The sequence below is a fragment of the Castor canadensis genome, chromosome 5, assembly GCF_047511655.1.
Source record: "Castor canadensis chromosome 5, mCasCan1.hap1v2, whole genome shotgun sequence".
In the NCBI taxonomy this organism is placed as follows: domain Eukaryota; kingdom Metazoa; phylum Chordata; class Mammalia; order Rodentia; family Castoridae; genus Castor; species Castor canadensis.
This window is the reverse complement of record NC_133390.1, coordinates 1,431,357-1,451,995: the sequence shown is the minus strand read 5'-3', so window position 1 is coordinate 1,451,995 and position 20,639 is coordinate 1,431,357. Positions and strand designations below refer to the sequence as shown.

General features: G+C 52.8%; 1 protein-coding gene across 2 annotated transcripts in view; it reads left to right on the top strand.

The window, feature by feature from the left end:
* Positions 1 to 14,959, top strand: part of Slx9 (SLX9 ribosome biogenesis factor) — a 32,038-nt gene extending 17,079 nt beyond the window's left edge. For both annotated transcript variants that reach the window (XM_020177215.2, XM_074072501.1), the window contains 4 exons: positions 1,460 to 1,528; positions 7,263 to 7,410; positions 11,533 to 11,601; positions 14,652 to 14,959. In XM_020177215.2, the coding sequence (XP_020032804.1) occupies positions 1,460 to 1,528; positions 7,263 to 7,410; positions 11,533 to 11,601; positions 14,652 to 14,775 (410 nt within the window). In that variant the 3' untranslated portion in view covers positions 14,776 to 14,959. The remainder of the gene's footprint in view (positions 1 to 1,459; positions 1,529 to 7,262; positions 7,411 to 11,532; positions 11,602 to 14,651) is intronic.
* Positions 14,960 to 20,639: the final 5,680 nt, after the last annotated feature.

The following is a 20,639-nucleotide window of genomic DNA, read 5'->3' as shown; positions in this document are numbered from 1 at the left end:
GCACTGCAGGGCCAGCCAAGCTCACACATGTCTGCAGCAGTTTCTGCTCACATAGCTTACTGTCTGTGTCTAGCTATTACCAGTCACCTCCTGGTAATGTGGGGCAGGCCTCACTGATGTCACCACAGAGCATGTGGTCCTGTGTGCTGGGGGCAGGTGGTCCTGATAGGCCTGGGAGGCCCCACATCCTGCATTTGGGGACCAACTATGTTTTCTAGGCACTCTGAGGCTACACCTACGTCCACACCTTGTCATAGCTTACTTTGGGGATGAAAGCTTCATATCCCGTGTCTCTAGGACCCTTTCAGCTTTAGCATCCCTTGGGTGCAAGTGAAGAGTCAGCTTGGCCCAGCCTGAAGCCACCCTGCCTCGAGGCACAGTGGTTTATAGAGGGTCCTCATGTGCAGTGGGCCCAGCAGTCACACTGGTCAATGGAAGCTCCCTGTGACCCTGGGCAGCTCACTGTTGCCGGTGCCCCCAGGCCATTAGTGGATGAGTTTACAGAGACACTGCCTCAAAGGTGGCTGCAGTGATGTGCACCTCACCGGGTTGATGGCATTGCACTGTTCCTCGGGAGACGGGCTGCATCTCAGGCTGTGACAAAGCACCACAAACCCACTGGCTTAACAATATTAGTGGTCTCAGTAGTCCTGCATGCTGGGGCTGGAGCACTTGGGCTCTTCCTGGCTTGCAGATGGTATCTTCCTTATGTCCTCATGTGGTTATCTCCCCATGTGTGTCTGTGTCCTGATCTCTCTCTTTTCTTTCTTTTATTTTTTGGAGGTACTGGGGTTTGAACTGAGGGCTTCATACTTTCTGGGCAGGTGCTCTACCATTTGAGCCATCCTATGCTCTACTTACAAGGATCCTAGCTAGTTTATAAGGACCTCCTTTTACCTATCATCTTGTAAAGACCTCCTCTCTGAAGATACTCGTGTTCTGAGAGACCAGGTGTGGGTCTTGAGCATAGGAATTTGAGGCATACTTCAGCCACCCCAGTGGGAATGTGCAGACACAATACAGAGAGTGAGATGAGGCAAGATTGGATGCCTGAGGGAGATGGTCACAGAACTGGGACAGGTAAAGTGACCACTAATTAGGGCAGGACAGGGAGCTATAGAGGAGAGACTGGTGTCCTGTGTTCTAATGGCAGGAGGTGTCCTGGAGACATGAGAAACCCAGGCACACCTGACTTTCATGCTTTGCACTCTGGTGCTGGCAGGAAGGGAAGCCTGGCTGTGTTTAGCTTCCTGACGTTATGTAACAGGTACTGTGTGTGTCCCTAGTGCTACACAGATTTCTTGGGGGCAGCTGTCACCCAGGCACAGAACAGCCACTATGAGCTTCGGGGGGCCAGCACCGTTGGCCTGACATCAGACTCTGTGGGGTGGGGCTATGGCCTGTTGGAGCAGAAGCACCATCTGAACACCCATTTCTTACCCATGTGTTCTCTCCTCAGGTGCGGAGGTCAAGACCATTTTGCCAAAGAAGGAGAAACTGAGGCTGCGGCGTGAGCAATGGCTACAGAGTAAGTTCATGCCGCCGTTTCCAGGATAACCATACCAGCCTCTCACATCTGTCTGTGCCAAGGTTGGGCTTCTGTCCCAGGAACACTGGGCCTGTTCCCAGCTCACAGAGACCCCACAGGATCCTGGAGCTGATTACTTAGAACCTGTAGATGATGCCTTTTGTGACCAGCTTTATCTGAGGCACAGAGAAGATGGCCAGGAGCGGACTTGGGGGGTTGGGGAGGGTGGACTGTAGGGGGATAGCCTGTGCCCAGAGTGAGTGGCACAACCCACTTTATGAACCTCTGCAAGGTCTGGCCTCCTCCTCCTCTGAAAACCAAGAAGCTGGTTTCTCCTCCCTTTTGGTTAAATCTTTATATTTTCAGCTCCTGTGATGAGACTTAATTACAAAGTAGCACAAACTTGCACATCTTGTGCTCCAGAGGTAATGCAGGAGCAGAGGGTCCTTCTGGATGTGACTGGGGGCAGGGAGCCCCTTCCCCACCTTGGCTTCTTTTCCAGATCTGTCTGAGGTTGGATTTTGTCACAGGCTTCCAGCCAGACATTTCACAACAGTCAAATGTTTCTCTCAGTCCTTTTGTTTTGGAATAAGTAGTTAATTTTCATAGAGCTGAATATTTGCTAATGTTTTTCTGAAGATTTTCTTGTTTACATGAAAATTTCAAAAAAGATTATTTTGTAGGGGTTTTTTTTGCTCTTTTTAGTGTGGTTCTGCAGCTTTGTAAAGTTAATTTGGGACATTTTGACCTCAGTGTTCTCACGTGTTGAAATATGGTTTGCGTTACTTTTTCCTTGAAGATTAAAGAAAGTACATGGTTCTGTTTGTCTTGTGATCTTGGGGTTTGAATTTAGGGACTTGCCCTTGCTAGGCAGGCACGCTACCATGTGAGCCACTCCTCCTCTTGCTTTAGTTTGTTTTTCAGGTACTATCTCATGTGTTTGCGTGGACTGCCCTCAAACTGTGATCCTCCTACCTCTGCCTCCTGAGTAGCTAAGATTAAAGGCGTGTACCACCCCACCCCACCCAGTCCTAAAATATATATGTGGTTTGGTTTTTTTTTTTCCCCATGGTACTGGCATTTGAACTCAGGGCCTACACCTTGAGCCACTCCTCCAGACCTTTTTTTTGTGAAGGTCTTTTTGTTTTTGAGATAGGGTCTTGCAAACTATTTGTCCAGTCTGGCTTCGACCCACAATCCTCCTGGTCTCTGTCTCCTGAGTAGCTGGGATTAGAGGTGTGAGGCACTGGTGCCTGGCAAGTGCATGTTTCTGAAGGTGATCCTTAGAGAAGTATGTCCATTTCTCCCATGATCAGTAATTTTATGTTTTCTGTCACTTGTTGGGTGTTTCTTAAGAAATGATTCATTCCTTCATAATTTTTTCACAATTCCTTGCATAAAGTTGTATAAAGTATTTGAAAGATAGATCTGAAAAAGTTAAAAGACTGTGACCATTCAGACCTGAATATTTCTAAAGTATTGTTCTTTAAAATGGTACTTGTTCTTTTTATTAACTACTTGAGTCAATTTTTGCCTCTCATGGTTTCTCGTACAATAATTTTTGTGGTACTGGGGTTTGAATTCAGGGGTTCGTACATGCAAGGTAGGAACTCTACTGCTTCAGCCATGCCTCCAGTCCTTTTTGATCTGGTTATTTTGGAGAGGTGGGGTCTTGCTTTTTGTCCAGGTCAGCCTGGACTCAATCCTCCTATTTTACGCTTCCTGCCGTTGTTACTGGGATGGCAGGCTTCTGCCACTACACCAAGCTTTTTTCCACTGACATGGGGTCTTGAGAACTGCCTGCCCTGGCTGGCCTCAAACTGAGATCCTCCTGATCTCAGCCTCCTACGTAGCTAGGATTACAGGTGTGAGCCACTGGCACCTGGCTAAAATAATTAATTTACCAGAGGGTCGTATGTTGCTTTCCTGTTATTAAATGTTTTTGGCCTCTTTATCATTATTTGTATCCCCCACTTTCTGATTAGTTAAGAGGTTTCATCACTTCCAGTCTAAGAACTCTTGATTTTAATAATCCTACTCTCTTGTCCTCCAACTTTCTGGCTTCTGTTTTCTCTGTTCTGGCTTTCTTTAGGTGCGTATGAGTTGCTTAGCTCATCTCTTTTCTGCGGAAATGAAAGGCCAGAGTGGCCTCTGAATATGGCTTTAGCTACGTTTTCAATTAACTCTTTCTTCATTACATAACCATTCATTTACCCATTCCTGTCTCTTGTCCATCCCAACCAAAATAAGCTGCAGACAGCAGTACACTTCCCCCATATAATTTGGCTAAAGTTCAGGTTGTTTATGGATCCTTTTTTTTCTTTATTTTTTGAACACTATTTGTGTACAATGAATAGTGACTTCTGACAGATGCATACACCTGTACAGCCCAAGCTCCTGTCAAGGTACTGACCTTCACATCACCCAGGTCTTTGTTCCTTCCAGGCAGTGCTGTCCAGCTGCCTGCACAATGCCCTAGGCTGGATGTGTAGGTGTAGGTCAGGTTGGTGGCTCTGACTCCCGTGGAGTCCTGCTGGACGTGCTCTGCCTTCCTGTCAGGTTGCACACAGTGGTCATCTGTGCCTTCTGGGGCTTGGACGCGTCTCTCCGTCGTACTCGCCCTTTGCTACCTAGTCTTCTGCTGATGGACACCTGGCTTTTTCCAATTTTGGAAAGTGAGTATGGCTGTCTGACTATTTTTCCGTCTTTTGTGGTCATGTTTCTGTTCCTCGTGTGTAAATACTTAGGAATGGAGCATTGGGTCGTAGGGTAGGTGTGTGTTCAGTTTACCAGGGACTGTCAGACATTTCTAAAGCAGTTGTGCATTTGCACCCCCATGTGGAGTGTTAAGGGAGTCCTAACGCCCCACAGCCTTGCCAACGTGGCACTGTGTCTCCAGTCCTGCCATCTGGGGCTCCACTGCTGGCGTCTCACGGGGTTAGTGGCCATTGCCAGGGAAGAACATACTCCGAAACTGGCCACTTGTTAGCTATCTTTTTTTTTTGGATGGCAGGAGTTTAATTTTGAAAAGTCTGTTTCTTATATGGTTGTGGTATACATACTATTTAATGGTGTCTGTCTGCTGTGAGTTCATCAGCTCAGCATAGTCTAGAAGGCTCTGTGAGTCCTCTCTCTTGGTTCCTCTCCCTGAAGGATTCTCAGTTCTTGGTATTTCCATTTTATTTTACTATTAGCTTGTCAGTTTCTTTAAAAGCAGCAATAAAATCTCAGTGGTATTACATTGAGTCTGTTGATCAATTTCAGGAGAGTTGCCATCTTAAATTGTTAAGATATAATATTGACTCTTCCAGGACCATGAACATGGTATATCTATCTCACCATTTATTTAATTTTCCTTAATTTCCATTATCAGTGTTGTTTAGTTTTTAGCATAGAGGGGTTTTGTGTGTTTGCTTCTTTTGAACAAATTTATCGCTAAATGTTTTATGGTTTTAGTGTTGTTGTAAATGGAATTTTCCTCCTAACACCTGAAAGTACAAATGGTCCTTGAAATATGTTTCATGCCCTATCGTCTCTGCTCAGGTGGCTGCCCATTTGACTTTCCTGCCCCAGACTTACCAATCTGATGTGGCAACTTGGAAGTTATGCTTCACAGCTGTGATTTCTTTCCCTTGATATCTAATGAAGTTGAGCAACTCTTACCGTGTTGTTTGGCTTTGGCCTCCTTACTGATTCATTGCATGTGGTTCATACATATCGATCTTCAGGAGCTGGGGGGGGTTGGCAGGGGCAGGGGCAGGGGCAGCAGGGCTGGCAGTGCCTTTCTGTGTCCTTGCTGCTTGACACACACATTCGTAGATTCTTTGTAATTTGCTTTGAGATCCAGTGTTCCTGCTCTTGCTACTTGTTCTGTCTTAAGAAATGTTTTGATTGTTGCTGTTTTATTTTTTGGTGGTACTGGGGTTTGAACTCAGGACTTTATGCTTGTGAGGTAAGTGCTCTCCTGCTTGAGCTACACTTCCAGCCCCAAATTTCTTTTGGGGAAGAGTAAATTCAGGACCTTGCACATGGTAGGCAGGTTCTCTACCTTTTGAGCCACACCTTCATCCATTTTTTTTTTTCCTTCAGTTATTTTTCAGATAGGGTTTTGTACTTTTTGCCAGAGCTGGCCTGGGACCTTGACTCTTCTATTTATCCCTCCTTCATAGCGAGAATTAGAGGCTTGAACCACCACTCCTGGCTTATTTGTTGAGATGTGTTCTCAGTAACTTTTTGCTTGGTCTGGCCTCAAACCTTGATCCTCTCCCATCTCCTCTTCCTGTGTAGCTGGTGTTATAGGCCTGATCCATCATACCTGGCTGTTTTGACCATTCTTACACATAAATCTTTTTTACAAAAGAGGATTTAGAATTATCTTTACAGTTTTGGTTAAGGATCCTGTTGAAATACTGAGACTGTGTCACTTCTGGTCCATTTGGAAGAGCTGAGCCCCTACTCCTTCCCTCATCTGGTCAGGCTGCCCTGCACCGCCTGTCTCCCTCACAGCTCCACAGATGGGGGTGTCATGAGATTGCAGCTGCGTTCTTAGTAGTGTCGAATGTTTTGCTGAGAAAGGTGATAGCTACTAGAGGCTCCTGGCACTTGTTCTCTGTCAACGCTTTTCTTTCTATAACTTTTATCATGGGGGTAGTAGGGCTTTTCTTCCTCTCAGCCAACCTTTTGGTGGAGCACCAACTTCCTCAGCATGACTGGGTCATCCTGGTTGGGCACTGCAGGCCTCCAGAAGGGCGGGCCTTGTCCTGGATGAAGGGACAGACCCTTGCTGCCAGGGACATACCTGGCGTGATCCGGGTGGCTTTTCAGACTTGGTGGCTGTGGCTTGGAGGGGAGCAAGGGTATCACTGTGCCCCGCTTGTGTTTGTCTTGGCTCTGTTTGTGTCACCTCACATTTGAACCCAGGGCCTTGCCCTGCTATGTGAACCTAGAGAGAGCAGGGCTTTGTCCCAGAACTGCACACTTTTCACAAGCCACATGGAGGCAAATAGAGTGTTTTAAGCACTTGTTATAATAACTGTTTTAAATTAATATATTTTTTGATGAAAACCAATTCCCAAGGCTATGCCCTCTCCATCCAGACCCTGCAGTCCCTTCTTCAGCACAGAGGTCACCAGCCTCAACCTCCTGTGCTTCAGGCCTTAGCCCTCCTGGGATACCACTTGCCTCCGCCTCTGGGCCCTGCCGAGAGCCCACTCTTGTATTAGTGCTGCAGGACCTAGCTGCCCACCCTGCTCCCTGTGGCTCTTTGTGGCTGTCAGCCCCTCCCCACGTGGGGACCTGCTCTTGTTGTCTCAAGGAGGCACCAGTCTTGTCTGACTTGCCCAGAAGAGAGAAGACTGTGCTGCAGAATTTGAGCCCCCTGTATCAGCCCCTGCGCCTTGTGTGCCCAGGCCCTGTACCAGGTCCCTCTGCAGAGGAAGCCATCTTCAGAGGTGCAGCTTCATGCTTGTCATCCGCCCTGTAATTAAAAAGCGCCTCTGTGATTAAGGAGGAAAAAAATAACTCGAGCTACCCGCCCCTCAGGTCTCCAAAGGATGGTGGTGGGAAACTGCACTGCCAGCTGTGTGGGAAGAGGTAGGCCACAGTCGGGGCCCAGCGGATAACACTGCCTGCTGGGCACTGGGTCCAGACTCTGATGAGGACCTCGTCTCTGGTGTCCCTAAGTTGCCTCTGGGTTCTGTGTCTCTGTCTCTGACCCTCGTCTCCTCTGCCTCAGAAATTGAAGCTATAAAGCTAGCCGAGAAGAAGCTCAGAGAGGAGCGGAAGCGTAGGGCTACGGTGGTGGTGGGGGACCTGCAACCCCTGAGGGACGCGCTGCCCGAGCTGCAGGAGCTGGAGGCTGGCAGCCAGAGGCAAGCCAGGAGGTAAGTGTCCCACACAGGCTGGCTTTTCCAGAGCTGTGGCCAGCAGGCCCAGGTCTAAAGAGGATAGGTGCAGGCAAGGGGCCACAGTGGCTCCTGATGCTGCAGAGACCAGTGAGTCAGTACCTTTGCCATATTTGCCATGAGGACTTTCACTCTGTGGATAGAGCCCTCAAGGCAGGTGGTGGCTGGCCTTCCTGGCTGGCTGATGTACACTCCCTCATGTCCCTCTGCCAGTTGGCCTCGCATTTGGATTTGTCTCACTGCTGTGTCCCGCAAATGCCTGATCCTGACCACAGGCTTGTCCTGCGCCCCTTGCAGGTGGTGGCTCCAGTGGCCCTTTCTCAGTTGGCCTTCCCCTGCACACGCTGACTGCATTCCTTCTTTCCTGGTTCCCACCAGAGGCATACCTCCATACCCAGAGCCTAGTGCCTGTGTCAGAGCTCATTGAACGTACATGGAGCTCACCTGCAGCCTTCTTATGCTCAGGACCCCTAGCTTGTCTTCATGGCAGTGAAGGGAGCCAAGGCCAGGCAGCCGGGGCCAGGTGTGCTTTGGCATGTGTGCCTGCAGGAGCTGCAGCCTCTGCTGGGACAGGTGGGAAAGCTTCGGGCTCTGTGCTGTCACAGTTGCTGGACTTCCATCATTTATTTCTGTCATTTCTAATTTTGCCTTTTTAAAAATAATTCACTTTCTCCTACTGAATTTCCATCTGAGGAGAAAGCAGGGGCCGTGTGCACTTAAGATGTGAGGCCCCCACCCTTTCATGGGGCTGACATGCTGCAGAGCCAGATGGTCTTGGGCTGGCCTCCCAAGATGGGAGCATCAGAACATTTGCTCCAGACAAGGAGCTGCCACTGGGTCGAGACTTGACGACTGAGCACAGCCAGCGATGCAGATTCCATTCCTGGTTCTTGAGCAAAAATGTGACCCTGGTCAAGGGTCCCTTCCCGCTTTTCAGTTTTCTCATCTGAAAAATGTGCTTGGGTTCCCAGAAGGGAAAGTGCTGTGTAAACAGCCCACTCCGCCAGCCCGAGCAGGAATGTGTCGGAGGCTGTGGGCCGCCAAGGGTGCTGTGCTGCGTTTTTCTGCTCTGGCAAGGGAAGGTTCCTGTCGGGCGCCAGACCCAGGGGCCTCCACATGAGGCTCCACATGAGTGTGGGCCAGCTGGGTGAATATACTTTATTTTAGAATATGCAGACTTACAGAAAAATGTCAGAGGTAGTTTCCATAAAACCTGCACCTAGGTTCCCATTCAAAGCATCTTAGATCAGTGTGGTACTTTTGTTACCAGTAAGGAACCACTAAGGAACTGGTCTGAAGTAATAAATTTACAGTAACAGTTAACTAAAGCCCTAAAGTCCTCCTCCCACCCCAGGACCCCGTCCTGGACAGCACCTGACATTTAGTTGTCACGTCTCCTCTGTTCCTCCTGACTGAGAGGGTCTCAGACTCTCCCTGTTATGACCTTGACAGTTCTCAGGAGAACAAGTCCTGCACTTTTTAGGCCATCCCTCACCTGGAGGGGTAGGGCTGTAGGTTACCAGATGGAAGGCCACGGAGGCCAAGGCCACTTTCATGAGGTGGTACCTGGACACTTGATGCAGGGTGTTCGCCGGGCTCCTCCTGTGCTTCCAGGTGGAGCTGTCTGGAAGGAAGGGGCCCTGAGGGCCCAGCCTAGGGTGGGGAGCGATGCCCCTCCTCCAGGACACGGTGTCTGCAGAAGTGACCTGGGTCTGCTGGACTGTGAGCTTTGTCTCCTCCCCCATTTGTTTATTTACCAGTCGTTTATTTATGTCAGCGTGGACTCGTGGGTATTCATCTGATGCTGTGGGCTGTAATCCAATACTACTTTATTTTGTTGCTGGAAGTGTTCCAGCATCCAGCACTGGTGGCTCCTTCAGCTGCTGCCGTCAGTGTGGGCCGTTGTGTTTCTGAGCACTTTCTTACTTGGTGGCACCAGCAGGTGCTCAGGGCTCACCTTGGGCATACCCCGCCCTGTCCTAGAATCAGCTGTTTCTCCAAAACCTGTCACCTTGTCTTGGAGAAGGGCGTTAGACATCACGGTCTGGCATTGGGATTCTGGTCTCTCCTAGGCTGTCCATGCTTCTAGGCCCTCAAAGCTGGCAGACCAAAGACACACGTGTGTGTGACGGCCTGTGCACATGCGCACAGGACTGGAGGAATGTGTCTCAAGACCATCCTCACTGTCACTACTGGCAGATATGCACTGGGGACCACACCTGCCCCAGGTGGGCGCTTTGCTTCCTTCTGTCCATGCCTGAGCCCTGCAGGCCCCCTGGCTGGCCTGGCCTGACCACCAGGCCATTCACAAGTCAGGGTCCCCTCTGGGATAATACTCTAGGTACTTCTTGCCTGGAGTGTTTAGAGCTGCACTTGACCTTCACCTCTTCCATTGTTTCTCCTTTGCAGGGTTCCTTGCACTGAGGAAGAGGGCATCCCATCTAGGCAGGTCACACCAAGGGTCCCTTTAAGGTTCAGCTGGCGAGTTTCTGCTCTGCCCTGCCATGTCTTAGACTCAAAGGGACCTAGGGGGTAGCTCTGTGACCCAGCTTCCCTGTCACTGTTCTGGTCCACTCCAAGTCTGAGGTCCCAGTGATATTTCCCTGACAGGGTAGTTGTAGAAAATCCAAGGGTCTGAGCTGGCAAAGCATGTCTTCACAGGCGCTCCAAGTGACTGCTTCTTCCCACCTCGCCCCACAGGAGCTGAGGATCTGTCAGTGCAAACAGTGCTGCTCCAACAGTGCTGCTGCCAGTGGGCCCCAGTCACCAGTAAAACATGACATTCTCTAGGAAGTTAGTCCTCTGCAACCAAGAGCCTCGGGGTGCCTGCAGGACACCCTGGGGCCTGGGGCTGCTGCTGCTGGCATTCAGGGCCTCCCTGATCCTATGGCCAGAGTGGCTACGGACGCTGGTCAACTCTCCACGAGGGGCAACACCCCTCTGCAGGCTGGTCTTGGAGTTGCCTTGCCACACTGCTCCCCAGATAAGCTGTCTCTGCCTTGTTTGGTGGTTCTCGTGCCCTAGTGGTTTCTGGAGCATTTGCAGGGGTCAGGAGATGCAAGTGTCCCTTCCTGGCAGACAGGACTGGAAAAGGTCACAGCCTGACAGTCCTTTCCCATATCAGCGGGGACAGAGTAGGGGTAAGAGGAAGTAGAGCTCGGGCACTGAGGAGACACAAAATAAATGTCTTTCATTCATATTTTAAAAGAAACATGAGTAAGACTTCAGGCCTCCTGCGCAGGAGTCTAAATTTAGGCATTGGCCCTGGGACTTGGTGCTTTTCTGCCCTTCTTCTGCCCTGCCTCCCATTGCAGGGCCTCACTGCCTCTGCATGGAGTCTTCAAACTTGTCTTGTCAGGCCAGCTGCTCCCAGGAGGAAAGCTTGGTGATGCTTCTCTGGTCTGCCCTGTTAGGGCCTTTGCTGGTCCCTGCGTGAGGTGGGCGGAGCTGCACGGGCACTCCTGGTATGACCCAGAGTTGACAGGGTTGGCTTCAGGGACCTGCTGCCTGGCAGTCTGCCTGCCTGAGTCAGGCCCAGTGAGGTGGTTTGGAAGGCCCCAGGAAGCTACAGCTATGTGATACCCTGGCCTGGCGGTTGTGGGCAGCCCCCTGCCTAGAGAGCAGCACTGGCCTTCTCCAGGAATCTGTGGGTTCATGTTGCTGGTTCCTTAGGTTACAGCATGGTTGGTGCTATGTCTTTCTAACAGGAAGAGAGAAGGCAAGTGGCCAGTGCCAATAACTGTCAGAAAGTGCCATGTGTCCACTCTAGTAGCTTTTTCTCCATTCAGACCAGGCAGGGCAGTAAAGTCAACATACAAATTGGGAAGCAGCCAGTAAAGTGATTGTCCTTTCCTATCACAGGTCCTTAAAGGCAAGTCCCAGATAACTGTGGTCCTCAACTCCAGACATGGTAGTGGTTGAGTGTTCGGCAGTTGCCCAGCTCATCCAGGTTCAGGACACATTGCAGAACTCACAGACTCAACAGTGTGGGCACCTGGGGCCCCACAGGCTGCTGTGAGGAGGGAAGAGCCAGACCTCCTGCAGGGCAGGTTTTTAGGAGAAGCAGGGTGTCTGGCTGACCTGGCCTCTCTTTATCCTCAGCAGGGTGACCAGCAAGCCCAGGCCAGCCGAGCTCAGCCGGATGAGCACAGCCCAAAGACAGCAGCTCCTGTGAGTATGGCCTCGACACCCCAGGGTTTCCTGCTTGACACTCCAGGGCTTCCTGCCTCCTGCCCCTCAACCTCCCACCAAGACAAGCTATAAGTGGTGCTGTGCAGTCAGACCCAGTGCTCCCAGGGGAATTGTGATTCCTTGGCCAGAGTATTAACAGCTCCTTGTCCCTCCCCCACCCAGGGTTCCTCTTAACCTGGGGAGATGTGGATGGGGCATGTATTTACAGTCAGTTCTGAGACTGAGCCCCTTCCCTGGCTACACCTCTCTACCCCATTAGCAGGGTGCCCCGTCAGCAGAGCCAGTGCCAGGTTGTCTTGTATGAACTTCTAGGCCACATTTTTTTTTTTTTTTTTTATCCTTATCAAGATGGCCCCAGTTTTCTGTGCACTGATCTCTGGGAGCCTGAGCAGCCTGACACTTACACCCTCGCTTACAGCATGTGGTGCTTTTGCCTCTGGAGTGACTTTTTTCCCTCTTTGGAGTATCTCTGCTAAGACATTTCTTAGTATGGTGCACCCCTCCACTTGAGCCATGCCCAGTCCTCTGGGGTCTTTCTGTTTATAGACTAAGGTCTTTTTATGATTACTGTTGCTTTTGGTGATGTGTGTTGAATTACAGCCTCAAATGTTTCTGCCATAGGATTCTTACTCTTTATTTTATTTTATTTGTTTTGGAGATACTGGGGTTTGAACTCAGCTCATGATTGCTAGGCAGTTGCTGTGTACTATTTGAGCCACACCCTCAGCTTTTTTGCTTTAGTTGATTTTTCAGACAGGGTCTCGCTTTTTGCCTGGGGCTGGCACCCCTGTGTGGATAGGAGATTAGGTTTGCACCACCACGTGCAGCTTTGGCTCTCTCCTTTAGGGCACCGTTACACTTTTCCTGGACCTCTGTGATCTGCAATCTGTTTTTTACTCTGGATACTTTCTGACCCTGAGTCTTTACATGTTTCTGTGTATTTTATGCTTACTGCCTCCTCTTTATCTCTTGTGCATTCCCCTCTTCCTTGACAGCTTTGTCTGCAGGCAGCTCATCTAGACAGATGTTCTCTTGTGGGCACTGTGCCTGTGGCTCCTATGCTCCCTGTCCATCTCCCTTTCCGCCTCCACAGGTTCACTCCCTCTGCATGCGTGAAAACGGTGGGCATGGGGGTAGCTCAGGTGCCAAGCTCCTGGCTCTGCAGATGGACTTTGTTTACTCTCTCTCTGTCTTTTTTTTGTTGTTGTTGTTGGATTGGGATTTGAACTCAGGGCTTCATTCTTGCAAAGTAGGTGCTCTGCTGCTTAAGCTACGCCTCCAGTCCATTTTGCTCTGGTTATTTTGGCGATGGGGGTGGTCTCATGAACTGTTTGCCTGGGCTGGCCTTGAACTATGATCCTCCCAATCTGAACCTCCCAAGTAGCTAGGATTATAGGTGTGAGCCACCAGAGTCCAGCTGTACTTTGCCTCCTGGGCTCTGCATAGTGTCTAAGAGGGGAAGCAGTAGCTTCCTTGCCCCTTGGTTTGGAAGCTCCCTTTCACATCCTGGGTGTCTCACTGGTCTGTGGGGGTGCTCAGCTGAGTGCAGTGGACGCTGCATCTTTCCTGGTACGAAGTCCATGTTCCTCACTCTCAGCACATGCAGACTCAGGGGATTGCCTCAGTAATCCTGGGAAGGGTGGTCTGTGCCCTGCATCACTCCCAGCTGTCACTGAGCTAGGGAAGGGTCCATCTTTGGGTAGATGGGCTTTGTCTGTCAGCTTCCATCTCCTGGTGCAGTGTAGCTCCTGCACCGCCATCCCACATCAGGCAGCCTGTGCCTACCTGCATGCTGGCTTCTGGTGTAGCACCAGCTTCCTGGCACCTGAGCTAACCCCATGCCGACCGTTTTCACGCATGCAGAGGGAGTGAACCTGTGGAGGCGGAAAGGGAGATGGACAGGGAGCACAGGAGCCACAGGCACAGTGCCCACAAGAGAACGTCTGTCTAGATGAGCTGCCTGCAGACAAAGCTGTCAAGGAAGAGGGGAATGCACAAGAGATAAAGAGGAGGCAGTAAGCATAAAATACACAGAAACATGTAAAGACTCTGACTTTGGGGGCTCCTCTGCTGGGGGGCATGCTGGGTTGTGCTCTGACAGGTTCACTTGCCCCAAATTGGGTCCAGCTGTTGACCGCAGGCCTTGTTAACTGTGTCCTGGCTGTGACAGACTTTTTACTTCTCACCAGTGGGAGTAGAGCCCCAATGGTCATGCTAGGTCCAACAGGATACTGACAGCCTTGTACTATAGTGTGATCCCCCAGCAGGGGACAAGGCACCTGTCAACTGCTGAGAATACTAGCATGATTTGGAGTGGTCCGAGGTCACCCAGGGGCTCAGCCCCCACACACACACACACACCCCTACTCAGAGCCAAAGCTATCCTTGTGGCCTGGCCTGGTGCCATCACCCGAGGTTTCCTATCCACTCAATTCACCTTTGCCATCCCCCAGGCACCTGTCTGGAGTAGAGGTGACTGTACTAACCATACCGCATTCCTGGAGGGTGGCCTTCTAGGTTAGTTAGAGGAGGAGGCAAAGGTCTGGCCACCATTGGTCTTGTACATCTAAGAACAAGAGCTGACTGGCTGCAGGGGTCAGAGTAGGGCTGTGCCCACCTGTTGCCATGGCACCTGGGCCCCTCTGAGCAGCCTCTGCCAACAGCCTGTGTTGCTGCCCCTCCTGCTCCTGGCTCTCCCGTATGTCTATTTTGGGCTCACTGAGGAGAAAGGTACCTCTTATTTAAGGCTGTGTGTCTGCACGGCATGCAGGCTGCCACTGCTCCCCGTTTCTCAGCTCCTGCCTTAGTAGCATCCTGTCAGGTCCCTCTGAGGCCTGCTGTCAGGGGCTCCAGGGCCTGCATGTGGTTGTAGGGTGAGCCCAGAGTAGCATTCCCGTTCTGGAAGTCTTAATGCCCTAGGCATTGCATCCTGTGGTGGCCCCAGCCTCTGCTGTCCCCTCTGATGTCTGAGAGGCCTGGGGAGGTCCTTGGCTTGTTTTCCTCTTAACCTGTGGTCTCCATTCTTTCAGGGAGGAAGAACAGACCCGGTTTCGGGAGCTGCTGGCCAGCCCAACCTACAGAGCCAGCCCCCTGCTGGCCATTGGGAAGCAGCTGGCTCGCCAGCTGCAGCTGGAAGGCAGCAGCCAGCTCTGACGGAGGGTGCTGGGTGTGCCATGAACTCTTAAGGGATGTCTGTGTGGGTCTGGACCGGGGCCAGCTGCCCTGTGGTACCTGAGCCTGGGGCATGCCGTTGGTTCCACTTAGGTGCTTCTGACTTGTTGGGGGTGGTCATGAGAAGACCCAGTTGTGAGCATAATAAAGTGCCTTATGGACTCCTCCCCTGCAGCCCCTGACTCTTCCCACAGCTACAGATCTGCTCCTTCGTTTCCCAGGCCAGGCCCCAAGCTGGGCAGAGCCACGTGGTTGTCAACGTGGTCAGTTTGCAGGGGCTGCACTTGCACAGCACCAGGGACCCTGAGCAGGCAGCGGCACCCTCCCGAGACTTCAGCCCTGTTTCCTCCCTTGTTTGGGAAGGAAGTCTGCCACCGCCTGCTACTCCGGTTTTAGGAAGGGGACCTGGGTGGCACCTACTTGTCTGATACTTCCACAGCCCGCTTCCCTACTGCTGCTTCACTTCCTATAGTGGTCTGTAGAGGCTGTCCCTACCTGGGATCTGTGCTGTCCAAGGGTGCAGAAGAGCTCCCAAGGCTCCAGCCTGCTCTCTGCCCAGGCTGCTTGCCACTTTGCAGTCTTGTGACCATGGAGGACCCAGTTACTGGCTCAGCCCAGGGCTTTATCTGAGCCAGCGAGCCTGATTCATGGTGATTAGATTTGGGGATAGGTTGTTAAGCCTCCTTTTCAGGATGTGGAAAGGAATGGGAGGGTGCGCCTCTACCCTGCCCCCCTGCTTCCAGAGTTGAGGGCTCATTTGGGCTCTTCAGCCCATGTCCTGCATGGGGCTGGGCAAGGGGGCAGTGGTGGCGGGTGTGAGGCTCAGAGACCAGGGACTTGAGCAGCATCTTGGAGGACCATTGCGAGTACTTACCCTTCATTCTGTGTTGAGAGTCTCCATGGTCCCCACAACTTGCAGTCACCCACCACGTGAGGATTCATCTTCACAGAGACCGCACAGCCCGGGCATTGTCCACAGAGGCCTCCCTGTAAGTGGGGGCTGGGCAGAGGGTCCATGGGCACTGATGCGTACCCTGAAGGGACATGGTGAATAAAAGGAACAAATGGGACAGAAGCCGGGAAGCATCGTGAATTCTCTTAGACAAAGGCCAGCTCAGCTGTCGGAGAGAGCACCATCCCAAGCCACACTGGGCTGCCTGTGGACAGACGTGGGCTCAGTAAACAGTGTGTGCAGCCTACCCACTCCTGCACTGTTGGGAGGTGCGTGCAGCCTGGCGTGCCTGGGCAGGTGGGGGTGGCTTCTTCCATTGGCTGTGGTCTCTTCTGTGTGACCTGAAGGTTTGCTGAAGAACTTGTCACTCCTGACACATTGAGAGTGAGCCCTTCTTGCTCCCTGGTCTAAAGATGACTTGTCTGGCGATGGCTGGCATGGACCCACAGCCTCATGATCACCTCTCTCTTGGGGACCCCAATTCCTGCCTAGGAACTGGGGCCTTGCCATCGGAATCTCACCCGGGAGGGCAGCCCACCGGCCATGCTTGCTGGGAGTGAGGACAGATGCTGAAGGGCGCAGGGCAGTGGCAGCAGGCCAGGGTGGGCCCAGCAGAGGGGTCACTTAGGCAAACAACAGGAGAGGAGTTGGGAGCCAACCTCTGAACTGTCCCGAGAAAGCGTGGGGCTACCTCGCACTTTTTTGATCAGAGAAGCGGCGCTCAGTGAAGGATTGCAGCCAGCAGGCAGCTTGTGTGAGAACTTGCTGGATACTGTGTAGAGGTGGGGATCCCTGGCCATGATGGGGTCACCCCATTTTGCTTTCAAACAAAGCGCACTCATCCTTCATGTGTGGAGGGACATATGGAGCAGATGTCAGACAGTAGGTCTCTGGACAGTTGTGGGGATTTTTCTGTTCTCTGTTTTGTGTCCTTTCTTTGTAGAATGAATGTGAATTATTTGGTAATAAACAAGTGAGAGGTTCTCCAAGTTCAAGTCCCTTTTTTTCTTTAAGGTAAACAGCAGATAAGGGCCCGTGGGGCACAGCAGTGCCAGGTACCTCCCTGACAGGTGGAAAAGCATCCTCTGGTCACACCCTGCCCCAGACAGTCCTGGGCCACCCAGAGGCAGGGCCTGGGATGGGGGTCAGAGAGGAAGCAGCAGGAGAAGGCCCTGTGTACCTCCGGGGGAGGTGCTGTGGGAGGCCATTGTCGTGTGTCTGGAATGTCCCCCAGAGACTACGTGTTGGAGGTGTGGTTCGGTTACCAGGAGCTTTTCTTGCAGGGATGTGGGGACCCCATCCTCTTCCTGTTTGTTTCCAGGGCACCATGATATAAACAGCCCTCTGCCACGCGCTGTCACATGATAAACGGTGCTGCTGCCTCAGGCCCAGAGTGAAAGGGCTGAGAGTACACCTTCCCACCTTTTAAGACCATTCTCTCAGGGATGGAAAGTTGACTGGCTCCCAGCTGCAGGAACAGCATCTGCCAGCCCCAGAGTGAAGGGCTCCAGCTTCCCCAAGGCCTCAGGAGCCATGTCTAACCCCCCACCCCGCTCCCCCTGCCCCGGGCCTCTGGTGATAGCCCAGGCCGTGGCTACATCACTCCTGTCCCTGGCTCTGGTCACATGGCTTCCCTGTGTGTCTGTGTCAACTGAGAGGACATCAGTAACAGGTTAGTGAACCTTTCTCCACTTTATCTCATCTTTCTTTGTTGCCTGCTTGTTTGGCTTTTGAGACAAGACTGGCCTTGAACTCTCCATCCTGCCTCTGCCTCCAAAGTGCTGAGATCACAGGCATGTGCTACCATGCCTGGCGCCATGTGACATCATATCCAACTCTATCTATAATGACTCCATTCCCAAGTTCAGCCCCTCTGACTGTTCCTTAGAGGTGTGGAGATTGGGGACATCTCGGGCACCTGGGCTTTTAGAAGTCCCCCCCGTTCCCCCCAGTGAGTAGAGGGCGTCATTGAAGGTAAGCCCCATGGGCTGTGCAGCATAAGAGAGGTGTCAGGGACACCCAGAGACATTCGCCCACAGCAGGCCTGGGGTGGGGGGAAGGCTGGGAGGCAGGCCCCTGTGGAATTCCCACCCTGCCACCCTTTTGCAGCACCTGTACTGAGCACAGATGGTTTGTGCCAGGTGTTTCCTTCTCTGTGCCCTGCAGTGTACCTGGCGCCGGCAAGAGGTGCTGTTGAGTGAATGAGGCCCCACCCTGGCCACAGCCTCCACCTGTCCTTCCTGCTGTCTGGAACGGGGACCCCTGGACCACTCCTGGAGGTGCCTGTTGGGAGGGAGGGAGGGAGGGAAGTTCCACGCGGTTGCTGGCTACTGGCTGACTGAGAGCCGCAGAGCCGGGACCCTGCCACAGGGGAGTCACACTCGGATGTCTGGGGGTTACGCCACTGGTGTCTGGCCCCCTCCCCAGCAGGGGCTTCACCTGCGCTCGCTACTGCACCGCTGGTCTACATGTTGAGAGCCGATTGCCGTAGATGCATCAGACTCGTCCCCAGCAGAGGTCGGCAGGCTGGGTGGGGATGAGGCTCCGGGGCAGGCGCAGCTCCCAGGCAGACGCGTCCGGCAGGCTTCTGTGCTGCCTGGGAGCCAAATGCTGAACGAACACCAGGCGTGTTGCTTCTGGAATGTTCCTGTGCGGTGATAACATCGCTCTGAAACGTCGGGAGGTGCTGGCCGCTACCCAGGCCTTGTCTGCATGCAGCTCCAGGACAGTCATGGGCAAGGAGGCCCCAGCCCCCAGAGGGTTCCCAGCTGCCGCCCTGTGACCCGGTTCCAGGACCGCCACTATCAGCCTGGGCTTCCAGGATGTCGGGGAGCCGGATGGCTGCTGGAGATAGTGGAGGCTGGCGGGGGGCCAGCTGTGTGAAGCTGTGTTCCCGGGGCGTCCAGCCTGGGCCCCTAGCTCCTGGCCGAGACCCTCTCTCTACCTTACTTTAAACTTAGAGACCCAACTCAAGTGCGTTTTCCCCCAAAGATGTTCAAATAATTAGGTTGAAACAATAATTATGGGACTATGCCTGCTTCTGGGTCATGTGTAAGTCTTTCTTAAGATGAAAAAATTTAAAAATTTTTGGTAGACTGTTACTCAGAGAAAATTAGCGATTACTTGTACTTCTGAATGCAAATGCTTTTCCCCAGTGCCATAGGCTTAGTCTCTGTGTTCCTGTGAGGGCTCCTAGGGGTGCTGGGCCTTGTCCCTCACGTCCCTGGAGCCACATCCCTGAAAGACGACACCCAGGAGGCAGCAGCAGGAGCCCAGGTTTCAGGGGCTCCTGCCCTCCGAGTAGAGCGTTCAAGACTGGGGAGCAGCACTGGGTGCTGGGCCTGGGGCACAGTGCTCCCTCATCACTGCGCAGGGCTGGGCTCTGCTGTGACCTCTCACTGGACCTCCCATCTGGTTCAAGTCCTTGCAAGGCTCAGAGAAGGAGTGGTTCACAGACAGACACTGCACGTACATACACACGTCTCTCAGGAGAAGCTTCCATGCAGGGACCCCAAAGTCACCCCACGGAGGGGACCACACGCAGTCTGGACCACAGGGTGACGTGGAGAGGCTCTTCATGATGGGGAGCAGGTCTTGTGTCCCTGGGCACCCGTCCACAAGGAGCCGGGTGAGCCTAGGGTGACCCTCCGGCTGGTGGAGCCCCTCTCCACCTCCCACGTGCGCTTCTTGCCTGGTCTGGTTTTCCAGCACAGCGGTGATTGCGTTCCTCCAGCTTCTCTGCCCTCCTGAGCTGGAGCGGATTGTAATTATCCGCTGTCTAACTGGAGAGTCTGGCCAGGGGCCTCTGCCTCCTATGCAGGAGGGTGTAGCCTTCGTCCTCTCACCTCCTGGGGACTCTGTGCGGCCCCAGCATCTGGCTTGCCCAAGTCTCCCTTACCTGCTAATCTGCCCTCTGTCTGTCCTCCAGGTCCAACTCCTCCTGTCTGTCCCTGGCAGCGCCACTTCTTGTTCTGGCCCACTCATTCAACCGTCCGCTCTGGCCCAGCCCGTGGCGAGCCCTGCCACACTGCCGACAGAGAAGACCCCCGCTCCACAAAGCTCGGTCAGGACTCACAGGTTGCCCGGGGCAGGGAAGGAAGCTGCAGGAGACTTGGCCAGAGCTCAAAGGGCAGTGGGGGTTGGGGGGAAGGGGCAGGAGGGCTGGCGGTAGAAGTGAACCGAGGCCCTGAGCCCAGCCCTCCAAGGTCAGGACCAGGCTCCAGAGTGCTCCGGGGACAGAACTCAGTCCCATGCTGTGAAAACTGCAATGCAGGAGGGGACGCCATACCACCAGGGGTCTTGAGCAGAGGGAAGGTTTTTTGGTCACCTACTAGTTTCCCCTTTTAACAGAAAACCAACATCCATGAGGCTCATGTTCTAAATGAGGTGGACCTCACATTTCATGGTGTCCAGTGCCTTACTCATTGTTATGCTCAAACATAGCTGCCAGAGCCCCAGCCTTCACATCCACATTCCAGGTAGGAAGGAGCTGGGCAGAGAGCAGATGGCAAGAAGTACAGGAAAGGCCACTCTGTTCCCTTGTAAAGGCTTGCTTTCCTCAGAGGCCCACCTGCAATATCCATCTACAGCTCATTGGCCAGAGCTGGGTTATCCCCAGATCAAGGGAGGCTGGGCAGCCAGTAGAACCTGAGCCAAGGAATGAAAGGCCCTGTCCCCAGATGTCACCCTGCCCTCTGCTCTTGGGTGACAGGGAGCTCCTGGGCTGGAAGAGTTGGACTGTGTGTCGTACTGAACCCTGCAGCCTCTTTTTATCATCGAGGTCCTGGCAGGAAGTCACTGAACCCTGGGACCCTCATGGGACTGTGCACCTGTGGTCAGGAGCACAGGTGTGCCTGTCCCATAGCCCAGTGACCAGTGGGGAGGCCCAGGCTGG